This window comes from Antrostomus carolinensis, unplaced genomic scaffold (assembly GCF_000700745.2).
Source record: "Antrostomus carolinensis isolate BGI_N321 unplaced genomic scaffold, ASM70074v2 scaffold35218, whole genome shotgun sequence".
Taxonomy (NCBI): Eukaryota; Metazoa; Chordata; class Aves; order Caprimulgiformes; family Caprimulgidae; genus Antrostomus; species Antrostomus carolinensis.
In genome coordinates, this window is record NW_010333106.1 from 40,195 (window position 1) to 56,151 (window position 15,957).

At 45.1% G+C, this 15,957-nt stretch overlaps 1 protein-coding gene across 1 annotated transcript in view; it reads right to left on the reverse strand.

Moving 5' to 3' along the window:
• Nucleotides 1–15,957, reverse strand: part of SYNPO2L (synaptopodin 2 like) — a 36,592-nt gene that overhangs the window by 5,459 nt on the left and 15,176 nt on the right. Inside the window, exons 2-3 of the mRNA XM_029086434.1 lie at nt 15,272–15,423; nt 11,818–12,482 (exon numbers count right to left, since the gene is read on the reverse strand). Of these exons, the coding sequence (XP_028942267.1) occupies nt 11,818–12,482; nt 15,272–15,423 (817 nt within the window). The remainder of the gene's footprint in view (nt 1–11,817; nt 12,483–15,271; nt 15,424–15,957) is intronic.

Genomic DNA, 15,957 nt, shown 5'->3' on the forward strand with positions numbered 1-15,957 from the left:
AAGCCGAGAAAAGACGAAAAGAAAAGAAAAGAAAAGAAAAGAGAAAAAAGAAAAAATAGAAAAGAGGAGACCATTTGTACCTGCATAGGGCTGATCCAAGCTTGAGAAGGAAGAGTCCAGACCTGGAGAGCTGGGCATGTCACAAAGCCCGTTTAATTCACAACTCCCCATAAACAGAGATGCAATGAGAGAGAAGCAAAGCAGTTCCCTGCTGGAGCAGAACCAAAACTCTGAGGTGTCCAAGCCCTTTGCTATCAGCTCCACAAGCCTTTTAAAGCCTCTCTTTTGTCTCGTAGGCATTGCTGCTGAAACCCATGAGGTCACTTTGTCTATTTTTGTCTTCTTAGCTTCATCACTGAGCAGTGTGATCGACATTGTCACCTGGCACTTAACACCCTCCTTCTTCCCTGCAGCCTCTATTCCCTGGGAGGAGAGAGTCCTCTTTTTTATTTTAAAACAAGAAACTATACTCTATACTCTCACTGTTTCTGTGGCACAAGCTTCAGGTTAGAAAGGTACAAGCTTCAAGTTAGCATTTCCAGTGCCTCAGTGTCCAGCATTTCTGTGCTAAGGAGCCCTTCAAAGAGATGAGACTAACACAGTGGTCATGTCCAACATGGACAGGCAGAGAAACCCACCCAGGAGGAAAGCAACTTTCCTTGTCTGAAACCCTCAGAGAGCACCCAGCTCCAGGTAAATGTAAGGAAAGAAAAGATAGAGGAGAGGCCTTTTTTTCCTGTGTATATCGATTTCCTTCCACGTCTGAGGAGAACCAGTCCATGTTACAGATTCCTGTTGTGTACCAGGACTAAGGAACATCTAGCAGGAGCATTAGGATCCTGGGTGGCTGAAGTGGTTTAGTTGACTTGAAATGGCAGACACTGTTACCTACACCACTGAAGAGTGTGGCTGTGCCCAGGGAGGGTGATGGAGTGTTTGGAGGCCAAGGAGTGATGTTTTGGCAGCACCATTCAGAGCTCCAGTGCTGCAGACTGAGAGGTGTTGAAAGATTTGAAAGATAAGATGCTGATAGTGAGGACTGGAGTGGATGGGGAGGAAGGGAACAGACGGTGCTGGGAGTCTACAAATCTCCGCAGTTGTGGCCTGCTCAGCATCTCCTCACACTTCAGCTAGGTCTCATCTTACTGCCTCTTTCTGTACATGAGCAATAGGTCCTGTGAGAGAATCCCAGAGCTGTGGCCAAAGGACACTGCCCTGTGATTCTCCCTCCGGGCAGCCTCAGCCTTAGCGACACTGTAGCCCTGGACTCAAGCGGATCATCTCCAGTGAGTGTAGAAGAGGGAAGGTCTGACCATGCCTCCAGAGATCCACTACCCATCGCTGCATGCCAAGGAAGACAACTTCCATAGGCTGTGTTGCTATACGAGAGACATGTCATGCCTCATACAGAGGCTCTTACAGCAACAGCAATGAATGTGGTTCAATCTCTTCTTCTTTGGTGAATAATTAACACATACAGGGATCCAGTCTCTTTGGGAAAACCCTGTAGAGTCTGATATATGCAATTGGAAATGAAAATACAGCTCTGCAGTACAGAAAAAATTCCCTATTAAGAACGTTCACATGGAATAAATAAAAGAGCAAACGGAAGGGTTATAAAACTCTCATCAGTGCTGGTATGGTGGATAATTTCTATAGAAAACTTTTTGTTAACTTTCAAAGCACTGAATTCTGTTGGAATAATCCACAAAAATTAAAAATCTCTATTAAGCAAAGCCTACAAAGATTTTTCCATTAACTTAATTTAACTAAATTTCACTGAAGTTAAATGAATTAGGTTATTAATTACAGTAAAGGGAAGTTTAAAAAGTATAAATCTTTTCAAAATCAGGCCCTATTAAAAAAATATTTAATGTTTGCTCAGGAAAACTACTCAACAAGCAGATTTACATGATGTCAGATACTGTTCATGTTCACTAGAAGATAAACAATGGTAAATTTTATTACAAAAGACCAAATTCTAGAAAAGCCATTACCACAGAAAATAAGCACAATGTAAATTTCAGAGATTAAAAAGCCTGTTTCTCTGTGATGAAATACTACTTGTCTACTATTTTTTCACATGGGATCAACTAGAATTTTGTTCTTCCAGCTATTTATGTTAGACAAGGTCATTTTTCCATGGCTAATGTTGCAGATATCTCAGTAAGTAATTAGAGGCTATAGAGAGCTCATGCTTTTCATACCTGGAGTCCTTTCAAAATAAGATTTGGATAGGTTATATTGGCCGTTTAAGTATTTCTCTGTTGAAAGCTTCAAGCTTTCAAGCTTTGACCAATTTTTGAATTGCAAACAGTAAAGCAGAGGAATATATGTTATTTTACTTAAAAGAAGTGGTAAAACTCTTGGGACAGAAAACTTGTTTCTCATTCTTGGATATTTGTACACTTCCATCACATAATCTGTGCATACTACAAAGCATAGATATGGCTTCAGCTCCAGTTTAGGATGCTATAGGAAAATGCTTCAGTCCTACTCAAGTCTGCAACACTTAAGCCTGTATCTGAAGTTAAATATATAGTTAAGCACTTGTCAACCAGTATTTCTTCTTAAATGTCTATTGATTTTAAGAGCTCCCAGTGAGACGCTTCCCCACCACAATCTCCTGGTTTTAGAAAAACAGAAATCAAGCTTCTCTGCAGGTGAATCAACAACCCATGGAAAAAAACATGCCCAGTCATTTTGTAGATTTTTGATCATTCTGAGCCATTCTGTAACTCCTGTAACTCAGCTGACTTGGGAGTTTGCCTTCCTTCCTGAGCTGGATGGAAATGTGTCCTCAGTGCCAAAGGCAGCATGCATGGTCAGCTTTCCTGTGCTGATAGCTCACACTTGGGCCTTGGATATTCCCTACATAGTCTTCTGCAACAAGACTGCCAAAGGAGAGCTTTCTTTTGCCAGGTCAGTACCTGTTGAATGCACCAGTGAATCTGTCTTTTGCAGTTTTAGCCTGATTTCCTAAAAAAAGGTTTATGCAGTCATACTGCATGTCTTTCAGTCTTACCTGCTTCATGCTAACAGCTTTTGAGCCTATTTGCTAATTTTAAGAGGCTGAAGTCACAAAGATACAATGCTCCTACAAGTTTACATGGAAAGAGGTGGCAGGACAGAGGAGACAGACCACACCATAGGAAGCAGGAAGCCTGAGTACAGTCTTAATTAAGCACCAAAAACTGGAGAACACAAACAACAGAGAGGTTATGAGTTCTCATTCTGAATGTGAGAAACATCAGACAGTTTTGCATTTTACTAGACATGAGAGAATGAGAATGAGAAATGAGCAGATCTGTTAGTTCTGCTGCTCACAAAATTGCCTGATGTCCGCCAGCAGGATATCACTGATTTATCATCTCTTTGTCCTTCAGTGTTTCCAGCATCCACTCTCTAGTAATACAGACCAGCATACGCTCACCATCTGAGTCTGTGGACTTGATTAATCCTGTAGCAGTTGCCATATATTCTTGTTATCCAATTGATTTTAGTCCTTTTCTGCAACCAGTCAAGCTCCTACTATATTTAAAAATTCAGCCTTTCACGAGACAACTGTATACCTTCCATGCCTTATTTCATCTGCTGATTAATACACAGCAATCTCTGCTGAATCCTCAGGCCATCCAATAAAAATGGTATTATTGCTATTTCCTGTTACTGCTTGCTAGGTAAAACACACTCAAGAGAAACAAAAAGCATTTAAAAAGCTTCACTAGCAGGAGTTTGCAGTTGAAAAAGCAGATAGGAAGACAATAGCGATGTACCTCTTCGATCCACGTAACCCACCTCCCTCCCCTGTGTTCCCCACACACCTGGGTTTCTGTGGGATGAAAGACCAGAGAAAAGCTGCAAGGTGTCCCAGCCAGGTCTCAGTTCTGAACAGTAGCAGCTTTGGGGCTGTGGGGTGCCTCACAGCACATACTGCCAGTTCTGCCTAGATGCAGCCAGAGGACAAGATCCACTGACAGAAGAGAGGAGGGTTGTGATTTTTAATCATCTGTCTCTTCACCAGTCATCTAACATTAAGGTGGAGAGGACATTTGATTGACATATGTTAGTGTTTAAAGTTCCATGGGTGAAAATATAGAGGTAGTCCTCTTAGATTCAGAAGTCCAGTGAAACACTACTACCAACTTAGCCAGTTAGCTAATCTGACATCATGAGCCATTAATAGTTATGTTTTCTGTTCTATTCTTAGCCAATTGTGCAGTCACCTTACAGTAGTCCTATCTCATCCATATTTTTCTCATTGGAAAAGTCATGTGGAGCCATATCAGATATCTTACAGAAGCCAACATATACTATGTCCACCTTATTTCTTTAGCCACAAAATCTTCTCTTACTGCACAGGTCAAAGACTGTGCAGTGAGACTCTTTTTCTACTCAAAGACTCTCTTTTTCTACTTTTTACTAGTCCATGTTGTTTTAACTGATCATTTTGTTTTCCACAAAGTGTGCTCAAAGAACTAACTGAAGCTAAACTTTTTTTTTTTTTTTTCCTTATCCCCAGAACCTGTGTCCATAAGAAGGGTGCTATTCTTGGTCTCTTTCCCCAGACCCTTCCCATTATTCCAGGGTATTTATCAGGGACTGAGGGCCATTCTGATACAATTTTCACTAATTCTGTACATGTTACCTCTACAGAGAATATGAGTCAGCCTTATCCTTTCAGTGTAGTTAGTGTATCAAGATATGCTGACTCTACTTGCCCCTGTTCCTGCTCCTGTTTCTTTTATACAAAGGGCTAGATTCTTGGTTTACATAAGCAGTAGATAGACTGATGACAGAGAAGCTTTAGAGATCTCACAACAAACTGATCTCCCTTTCTAGGATGGATTTAAGTGAAACTGAAGGATGATTATTTGTCAGATTGACAGTTTTCTCCTTCCTAGCTATAATTTTCTCTCACTTTTGTTGAGTAATGACTCTGTTTACCCTTTTTCAAAGTCCTTTTATGCCTCACCCTTTTATGCTTCTCCCTCCCCCATCACTATAATTTTGTCTCCTTTCAGTGTTGTCTCTGAGCAGATTTGTCCCAACCTTGTCAGCAAGTCCCATATCACTTTTAGAACTGATGGAAACAACATTGGACAGGAAGAGGGATTCCCATTGCCTGTTTACATTATGATTTCTTTCAACTCAGCTCTCAAAATCATGGAACCTAGAAATTATCAGCTTGGCTAAGACAGTCTGTGGGGTTATATATATCGTTGTTTCAGTGTGATCATTGCTGTAATCACCTTGAGATCTGAATTATTTGCAAAATTTTGTCTTAATCCCATTGTTCCCTATCAGCCTTATGCATCCTAAGTCCCTCCAGAAGTGCATGTGCAAGGATAGACTTATGTTAACTTAATATGTGTGGCAGCATATTCTGAGAAATCACTAATTGGGGCTCTGCAAGGACCATGGAAGTGTGAGCTCAGAAGAGAACTGCTGACACTGTTTCACCAGCAGTAGGATGATGAATGACCTCTGACCATGTCTGAAGAACTGTGACCTAGAGTCAGAGTCCCTGTGCTGACAATACTAACATAGAGAAGTAATGCCTGAGTAACTGATAATTTAAAAAAGATGCTCAAAATGGTATCTCATATAGTGGAAATACCAGGGCAAAAGAGAGTATATACCCTTTCATTTCAGGGCTCACATACTGCTTTCCTCCAAATATCTTCAAATACTAAAGATCTTCCCCCTTATTCTATGCAGCTAGCTTTATCTTGAGCCAATGGGCTAAATGTTCAGCTAAATCCATGTCTCCATCAGGCTCTGGGGCAGCAGGACAGCATTGAGGTACAAAGGTGAAGCAGAGCAGAGCTCTATCAGCCTTACTTCAGTGCTGCAACCCTCAGCATCTGCATTGAAATGCTGGACAAGAGTGATGCCCAAGAAAATGATGCTGGAAGTCTCCAGTAAGAATACCTGAGGAAGATGGCCAATTACTTGTAACAATTTCTGAGATGGCTCAAGAAAGAAGGAAAAATTCATCCACACTAGCCAAGACAGACAACATTAGCTTATAATCTCTGCCTTCTGACCAAGCAGTTAATGCATCAGCCTGAAAATACCACCCCTGTGCTTTCGATAGAGGAACATAAACCAAAGGCATAAGCTCAAATGCCATACTCAAGCCTGGAACTGGAACTGGAAGAAGGCTTCAGATGCACAGTGTTTATCTCACTGTTGTCTTCTTTAATAAATGTCTTCCAAGCTGCAGAGAACTCAAAACTGAATGTTAGTTAAGTGGAATATTCTTAAGCAAAGGCCAAGGGTTATTCAGCATTGCTTCATACTGCTAGGAACAGAGTTCCTGAAAGATCAATAGTTCAGGCAATTAATTTTAATCTCCTGGTCTGAGCAGAATGCTTTTCTATTCTACTTTAAAGCAGGTAGGATGGGGACAGTTGACTACTATCCTAAACCTTTTGGTCTTCTAGACTGCAGTGAATGGTGAAACCAGTAAGCTAGCCTCACAACCACCTAAGTGTGACCATTAGAGTCACGACTGCCAAAGCTGAAAGCCAAGTAGAAAATGTGGTGCAGTAAGTTCAAACTGCCATTCAGGCACTTTATCTTGTTCACAGCTCCTGTGGCTTACACTGATTGTAACAGGCTGACAGATGGCTTGCTGCAGTCACCCGCTCTGCAGAGTAACGTAACTGCAGTCACTCTTCAAAGAGGTAATCTGCACGACCCTCCAGTGAACAGGCCACTTATTTATAAGCATCCTGTCTTGTCAAGTGATGCTGCTGTACATCCGCTTTAAACATGAAGGATTTCCTTTTCTGATATGGAATGTAGTAACTTTGATGATTCTGCACAGGCTGCCAGGCCCATATAAAGCAGAGGAGGAAATTTCCCCACCCATTTTTCCCTCCCTTCCCCTACCATACATGGAGAAGCTCTTAAGTCCTAGGAACTAAAAATAGTCCAGTGGATAAGTTTAAATGGAGATATTTTGAAGCACTTCTTTCATTCACACAAATTCCTACAGTGTGATAGCAAGTTAGGACTAGACTGCTGTCCTGGTAGGTATGTCTTCTGCTAGCAATTGGTATTTCTAGTTGTGAGAAAGCCTGAGCCCATCGTCCCTGGGAGATAGTTAGGATAGGAGTGAAAATACTGTGCACCTTAGAGAACACTGGTGGCTAAGGAGAAGCAGCCTTGGCTACAGATGGATCCCAAGTCTCTGAGGGTGGGGTAAGCAGAGGAGGACACTGCAGGAGATATGAGGAACCAAAGAACCTCATTAGCAATTATGTGTGACAACAATAGTCTGATTCTCCCTGCCACAAGCTCCTGCTTTGTGCTAACCTCCTGAAACTCACTCCATTATTTAATTTTCATTTTTTCCCTGTCTTGTTACCTCTTCCTTTCCTGCTGCACTGTCCAAGAAGCACAGAAATCATCACAGGATGGGATGTGGTTTTATCCTTTACAGTGATAATGAACTGAGGCCCTAAAGATCCCCAGTTTCCCCAGGGATTAATCACCTCTTTAAAGACAGCAAGTCACTGTTTAGTGGGAAGGAAATAATTTCGTACTTTTTTTCTTCAGATTAGGCAAAATATTGGCTATTCACAGGTGTGAATGTTCTCTTGGACTTCATTTAAAGTACAGCAGAGTCCCTGTTTGCTGGCTGTTCTGAGCAAAACACCAGGGTGCGTAGTAGCCACTGGATAGCAATGAGGACTGAAGCCCTATTACTTGTAGGGCAAGTTCCCCACATTTGGATGGTGTGTGGCTCCCCACACTGCCCCACTGGTCTGCATCAGCAATGCTCTGAGTGGTTTTTGAGCAGGCATGTCCAAGTCATGTGTCCTGTGGAGGGCTGGGATGATGTATGTGCTTATCCCACAAGCTGGAAAAAATGAGCCAATACCAATGTGCAAATAGGGCAGGAACTTTGGAAGGAGACAAGCCCAAACCTCACTGCAAGGGCTGTTGCCTCTCCAGGGAGCTCCAAGGCCTTGTGTCTTTGCTGGGGAAGGAGAGGCACAGCTCAGCACCTGAAGACACACAGGACATTGGCACCATCAGCTGCTGTCCCCTCTTCCCTGTGGTTATTTTGCTCCACCTCACCCACTGCCAAATCCTCATCTCAGGCTGTTGGTACTTGCCACCACACTGTGTTCTGCTGGAGTCAAATCTTTGCTTAGTGTAAATAAGTGAGCTCCATTTGCTCTTGTGTTACTACAAAACAAAGCAGATGTTGTTAGACAGCAGTGTCACCTCTGGCAATGCCACATGATTTTTATCCCCTTAGCAAAGGCAGGGAAAGCAGCTGTAGGTGTCAGAATTTGGTGGAGTTGATGCAAAAAAATAAATGTACTGGAGAAATGTCAATCAGATGAAAATTAAGAGAAAATGAATCAGTAATAATCAGAGCATAAAGACTGATCACTCATCATGGTGAGACTGGGAAGGATGGTAGGGGAATATGGGAAGCATTTCCTAGTTTCACTGATGATCTTGAGGACAGTGTACAGTCAGTTCAGACCAGATTTGCTAACAATATCAGAAACAAAGGAAAATCATACAGAAAAGGGGAGGCAGGCAGCTGAATCAACTTGCCTGTGGTCTGGAAAGCTTACGGCTTTGGAAAGCACAGTGAGGACAAAGGTCTGCAAAAGCTCTAGAGATAGGAAATAAAGAGCAGAGCTACAGCTCTTAAGTTTGAGAAAAGAGCTAACAGGCAATAGTAGTCTTACTGAGATCCTTGCAGGGCAATAGAGTTGTGAAGAATGTCAGTTGCTACTCTTGGTGGTGTACAAAAGAATTATTATGTATCTCTGTTCTTGTACAGGGATTTCAAATACTCATCTAGAAACCTGATGTTTCCAGATACTGATCTAGAAATACTGTACCTGCAATTCTGTTTGCCTGAGGTTCAGGGACAGGTGAGAAAGGGAGAAAGTCTCTGTAGCTTAAAAAGGACAGTGAAAAGTTAGAAAGAATGAATACAAAGGACAAGAGAAATATCCCCAAAACTGGAGAAAATAACAGAGCAGGCATGAGAAAGGAGTACATTTTAGAAAGAAACGGTGAGGAACCATCTGTATAACAGTGCCAACAAACCAAAAAGCAGTTTTTCATATTTGTGTGGTGCAGCGGTGGGAGCCGAAATGGAGAAGGCCACGGCAAAGCAAGGAGAGTGTGCTGAGCAGGTGCACTGGGAATTTATTCAGAGAGGTAGTGCTCCACCAGGCAGACACCTGATTAGGTAGTCAGAATGGTCCTTAAACGTCTACTGCGTATATATCAAGCCCCAGGCTCCCATGACTGATCGTCCAAGTCATCTACCGTAGTTAACTCATATTTTTAAAACATACCTAGTGTCCTGGTTTTTAGCTGGGCTTCTAAGCCATAAGCTTGATTTTGCATTCCTGTTTAGCAAAACCCAGGAGTGTCTGTGTCCCAGAGTAGGCTGCTGTGCTGTGGGTATCGCCAAAGAAAGGCAGAGAAAAAGAGCTTTAAACTCCGCTGGCTCCATGGGAGTCTGGAGCAGCTGTAGGAACCAAAGCAAGCCCAAACATCCTTGCCAAGGCTACATCCTTCTGGCAAGAGATGCTGTACCACATGCTTCCCATGCCGATAGCTTCTCCTCACAGAGCTAGTGCAGCTCAGCAGTCCCACATCCTCCTGTGTTTATCTCAGGTATAGGTGCTCCTTAGCTCTGTTCACCACATAATGGACACCTTCCATCCCTCTTCCTTCCTTGCTTCCTTCCTTCACAGAGTTACTGGCTGCTGATTGTGACTTTTGTTTTAATGGCTGCTCTGCTCCAGCATGATCAGGACACAGAGTTTTGCCTTCACATTTACTGCCAAGATTCCTAACCCAAGAAAAGGCCAAGCTGGCCATGTAAATTGCCATCCATGGCAGAGTAACTCTTGCATAAGGACACCCATGGCTAAACATAAACCAGAATGGGGGTGAGCAGTGGAGGGGTAATAGGAGAATAAAATATTATCTCAGTCTGCAGTGCTTCTGGGAACCCTAACTCTAGCTGGCAATACAGTTGCATCACCTTCTGCCATGGGATATTATTTTTGCCATCAGAAATGCTCTGCATTAAATACATAGCTTTCCTGGGAGCCTTCTTTACTGACGCTGTCCATGAAAATAAGTCTTGATGTAAAGCAATTGCTCATCCACTGCTAGGACTATCAGGTGGCAGGGAGCAGCTGAACATGCCTTTCTCGACATTCACGTCATGCTTGTACATTATTCAAAGGGAGGAAAAATAGCTTCATCCTCAGGGAGGCTGAAATTGCTGCTTTCTTTGCTATCCTAAGGAAACTGTGTGCTAAAGACTAGGAAGAAATACTACAAGGCACCAAGTTAGTTGTACTGCTTAGCAGGGCCTGACATAAGAGACCCAACAGAGTCTGTCCTCTCAACACAAGGCAGAGCAGTAAGACAGTGCTCTGCCTGACAGAAGCACTCTAGATTTGAAAGTTACCTCCATAGGAACCCTTAGGCAGAATAGATGATGGAATGTTTAGCCCATGGAAAAGAGAAAAGAGAGGCTTAACCATTGCCTTGCAGTGTTATCTGGTCTGGTGATAGATGTCTAGCATTTGGAGCAGAGAATCAGAAGTTAGAATCTGTGTGCTTTATTTCTGATTCAATCTACTAACTCCTCTGAGTCTCTGTTTCCCATTCTGTCCCCCAGCTAAAGCACTTTTTAAAAACCTGCTTTATTTCTGGCCCCAGAGAAGTATAAGTTAGTCAATCATACTGCATACTGAGGTACTCATTATGAAAACAAGTTTTTGATTACTTTGTTTTTAATATTATTGGATAGATCACAACTGTGAAGTCAGGTAACATCTTGTTCTGCGTTCATGTTTGGGTTTGAAATACTCCATGGGTAGCAGAAACCAGGAAAGATATTCACAATTAAGGTCACTTCACATCCGTCATCCACATTTTTCAGTACTTTGTTTCACCTAGAAAGGTCTTGGTTAGTAAGGGGTCCCACTACAAGGAACTGTTCCAACACCTGATTTACCAGCTCCTGTCTGTCCTTGCTGGCAGCCCTCCACTACCAATACCAAATGTGTGGTAAATTCTACCAGAGCTCACCAGCTGCTGCCAGACATGGACACCCTTGCTGCAGTAAGTGCTTGCAAAGGAAACACCCTCCAAAAGCCAATGTAGACAAGGCCCCTCCCTGAGCTTGACAGGGTGAGAGAAATAAATGAGCTACTGACAACACTCTTCTAGGGCTGTGCTGAGTGAAAATTATCTCTGTCCTTAGTCATGTGTAACACTACATGCCTCTGTGCCCAAGGAGAGCTGAGCTGAACAGGGCGCTCCTCAGGAGCCCCTCAGAACAAGCGCCCTGCACTTGGGCACACAGATAGCTAAGGAGAAAACTGAGCTGCTGCGAGATCTCTGAAAGGCCAGGCCTGGGAAATTTAACCCCCAACTTCTTTCCTGACACCATCATTTCCCCTGAGTCTTCTTCAGCCCAAAGCGTTGAAGAAATCAGTGACCTCCACCCTGTTTCAAGTACATATATAGGTGCTAGAGCACACCTGGTTGTGTGGCTGCAGCTTCTACAAGTGACTCCCAGATCCCAGACTCTTTCACCTGTTCCTTGGGACATTCTGGGTGAGGTAGACCCTAGTGCCAAAGCTGCAATAGGAAGCCCCAGTCCCTGCAGGTCTGACTTGACTCTGCTTCTTCCCAAGCTAGAGGAGCTAACCCCCTTAACATTTGCAGGAATGAGGCTTTTGGAAGTAGATCCAGCATAGGAAGGGGGCATGGGTGAGTGACAGGGTACAGAGGACTTACTGGCCTGTTTGGCTTTCTCTGCATATGTGGTGGTTAGGTCTTCATCAACTGGGTGCTCCACTGGCCCCACCATGGGGATGAGATGGCGTTCCGCTTGGATAACCCTGGTGGCATGGGGCAGGAGCATCGCCTCTGGAGAAAGCTCCCGTCCCTCTGTCGACGGTGGCCGCAACTGTCCCTCACTCTCTGAGAAGGGAGTGTCTGTGCGGCTGCCAGGTGGGCAGGCAATCTCTCTCTTGGCCACCCCACCAGAGCTGGCCACCTCAGCTCCCCCCTGTGCAGCAGCCTCTGGCATGCTCTCGTAGCCGCTCTGTTCAGACAGGGATACCTCGTCCTGAGGCGCGTCCGCCTTGCTGGCGGTGCTGTCGGGCGGGGAGCGTGGGCTCTTCTTGCGAGCCCGGCGGTGCTTCTCCTGGGCCACATTGTCAGCATCACTGTCTGTCTCACCGTAGTAGGCCTCACTGTCTGGTGGGGAGGTGAGGCTCTCCAGGTGCTTCTGTGACCTCTGTGGCTGTGAGGGCTGTGTGGTGGCTGGGGCTCCTGCTGGCTCCTCAGGGCTGAGAAGCTGCGCCGGGGGGCTGAGCGGGGATGGTGGGGAGAGCACTCGCTGCCCTGGAGAAGGGGAGCGCTGGAGCCGTGGGCCAGTCTGGTCCCCACCAACTATCCTGTGGGGAGAAGGAAAAGTGGTGAGCAAGGTCTGGTTGGTGGGGCTGAGCTAGCAGGAAACCTCCACATGTGAGAGAGGGTTAAGAACTGAGCTGGTGTTTCAGGTGTCCTTCAGGTGGTACAGACACCTGAAGTGTAGACACCAAGGGCAGACTTATCTCTGACATCAGCTACATGCTCTCATCCTGATTTTCTGCTTCATGGCTCTTTGAATACCAAGTGTTAAACACTTGAAAATCAGAACACCCTGAGAGCATGAAAATCTACTGAGCCAGTTCAATCAGCTCCCCAGGCATTTCTCTTGGGGAGGCAAATTCCTGCATAGCAAACATTCCCCAGCACAGTAGGATGTCCCCTGATGGGAGTAAATAGCAAAGACGTAGGAGAAAAAGGCCCAAGTGTTTTTTGGGGGTAGGACTCTTCTGTCCTGTGGTAGGAGTCTGCCCTGATGTGCGGTCCGCTTGCTGCGGGACTGCTCTGCAAGCTCGCTACCAGTGCCTGGGTTGTGATGATGGTACTACAGCCCTGCCAGCCAGCCCTATGCATGGTGGCATTCGCCTTTGGCTTAGATATAGCAATTTCTAGCCTGGAAGGATGACTAGAGCAGGGGCAGGGCAGACTGGAGCAGTCAGACTGATTGCTGACTGCCAGAGGGAGGGAGAACTGGCTATGCTGATGGGAAAAGAGCCAGCTCTGCCCTCCTTCTCCTCAAGAATGAGTCTGGATTTCAACAGCAGTTTCACTCCAGACCACACAGATGGGGTGGGGAACTTTTTCCTTCCCTTGCCATAGTCACTGGGGCTTGTTAGAGTGATAAAGGAGCCCTAAGTATTTGCCTTCTGAGCATGCATACTGGGAAGCCAGGCATTGCCTCTGTAAAGCTGTGGAATTTATAACTTGGATCCCAACTCCGAATTGTGAAAAATTTATACTCATGTCAAATGCAAACATTTGTGGAAGCTAAGGGTGGGGCAATTTCTGTCACAGTTTATTTTTTTAATAATATTTGGTGTTATGAACTCTCACTGGGGAAAAAACTCAAAGCTCCTCAAGCAAAACAGGGCAATCCTTCACAGAATCACAGAATCACAGAATGTCAGGGATTGGAAGGGACCTCGAAAGATCATCCAGTCCAATCCCCCTGCCGGAGCAGGAACCTAAATGAGATCACATAGAAAGGCATCCAGGCAGGTTTTGAATGTCTCCAGAGAAGGAGACTCCACAACCTCCCTGGGCAGCATGTTCCAGTGCTCTGTCACCCTTCCTCTTCTTTAAATAATTGACCAGGTAACTGAAAAGAATAGCTGCTCGTAAGCTAGTTTCCCTTGTTCTGCACTGTCAGGTGACAATCTCTCCCTTCCTCTTTCTCTCTCTCTCTTTTCATACACATCCCACACTGACAGACATACACGTATGACCTTGTATACTCCAGCCACCCAGCTACGCCTCCTTTCTGAATGGGTCTGATTGGTGTTTTCTTTGGGAACATAAATATGAAGTGGGAATAGAGATGCGATCAGCAAGCAATATTTGATGAGTTGTCCACTACCCCAAGATGAAGCCAACTGGTTATGTTATTTCCAAACCATCCAATGTTGGCTCCCAGAGGGCTTTGAGAAGCCTGCCTTTGTCACTTTGCTAATTCAAAGTGTGCTGATTTTGGCCCACTGGAATTTGCCCAGGCACCTGTTGGCTGCAGATAAGCTCCAATGGGGTGAGACAAGGCCTTGGCAAGGGACCAGGAGCTATTCTGGACACCTTATGCACGGCTTGCTCATCCCACTTAATCACAGCTAGGGTATGAAGTGAGCACATCACAAGGCACTGGCGCTTTCCCTGCAGCCAAGGGGAAGATCCTACATGCTCAGGCTTTCCTTCCCTGAGCACTGCCCACTTCTGCCCCCACTTCACAGATGCCAGCAAGCAGTGAGGCTCTCCCTCCCACTGCTCACAGTGCTCTGTCTTTTCAGGGCTGTAGAAAATCACATCTCCCAGCCCCCTTCACCAGGGCCTTATTTCCTGAGGGTAATTTCTGTTTTGGCAGTAGTGTGGACTAACTAGAACCTCACATAGCTTTGCTGCCTTTGTCTTCATATGATTCGTTTCCAGCTTGGGCCTTATCCAGCATGCTCTGAGGCACTGGGTTAGCTTTAGCACAGGTAGAACCAGGGACGTTACTAGGACCATTTTTATGCTTAAATTTGGGCCTGGTCTCCAGTATTCTGCTGGATTAGAGACTTTGCCAGAGATATTTCTTCCTGCAGAAAGGGACTCTTACCTTTGTGTAAGTCAGTTCACACTCTGTCAGACTACAATGGCCTGCTATAGTAAATACTAGGGTAATCTTTCTCTTGGCTCAATTATCCAATGTGTAGTCAAATCCATTTCTACAGAACAGTTATTTACCCAGAATGAACTGGAATCTCTGGTAATTGCCGAGATTAACTGCCCTATAGCATCTGCTTGCCTGGAGCCTAAATTGCTCATCCTTTGCAGCATAACCCTCACACTGCAAATATTTTCCTCCCGCCTGAGGAGCAGGAGCAGGGATGTCTGGAGTCAGTTCAGCCCCAGGGCCAGGCACTCTGGAGAGCAGCCAGAGACAGTGCAAAACTTTTGGATGGCCACATGTTAGCCATGGGTAAGCTCTCCCAGTACACCTTGCAGTATGGAAAAACCAAAGGCTTCCTGCCTGTCTTCCTTCTGCTAGATGTGGATAGCTGCTATGCTGGATGAAGCTGCCCTGCTTCCTGGATTGTCACAGCACTGGCACTTGGGAGCAGGTTACCTTTTCACACGGATGTTGAGCATGCCGTTGGAGGAATCGATGATCTGCATGGCAGTAGCATGGGAGAGGCCAGCACATGACTTCCCATTGATGGATACTAGCACATCATTTTCCCACAGGCCTCCACGGCATGCTTTGCTTCTCTTTCGGATCTGGAAAAGCAGAAGAGAGAGAATAAGGATGAAGGGAAGAACAGCAGCTGTTTAGTTCAGTTGCTTGTCTCCTGCCGGCTCTTCTATTGCTCTGTTCCTGAAGAATAAAATAAGGCCAAAGACTAGTGTGCTGCCAGGGTGGAGGAGCAGTCCTCTTGGGTGAGCCCTGGCTCTGCCTTTCAGTCAGTCTCTGTACTCCTGTTAATTCCGAGAGTCACTCTGCTGAGCAGCAGCCTGACCTGGTCACCGACTCAAGTCCTTCAGTGCAGATGAAGACTCAAGAGCACCTACATGCTCTTCTCCTCTCATTCCCCATCTCCTAAGTTTCTTACGGAGTATGTGTTTCAGAGAGGGAACAGGAACTCTTTCCATACTGTCCCTGTACATGTCTGTGTGTCCTTCTGTACACCCCTACTGTGCTTCCTTGGTATGATCCCTGACACTTGCACAGAGCCCCTGCAGGTACTATCCTGGGGGAAGCTGACATTGGGAAGAGATGGTGGCTCCAAGGCACTTCCTGCTGTCAACCATTCC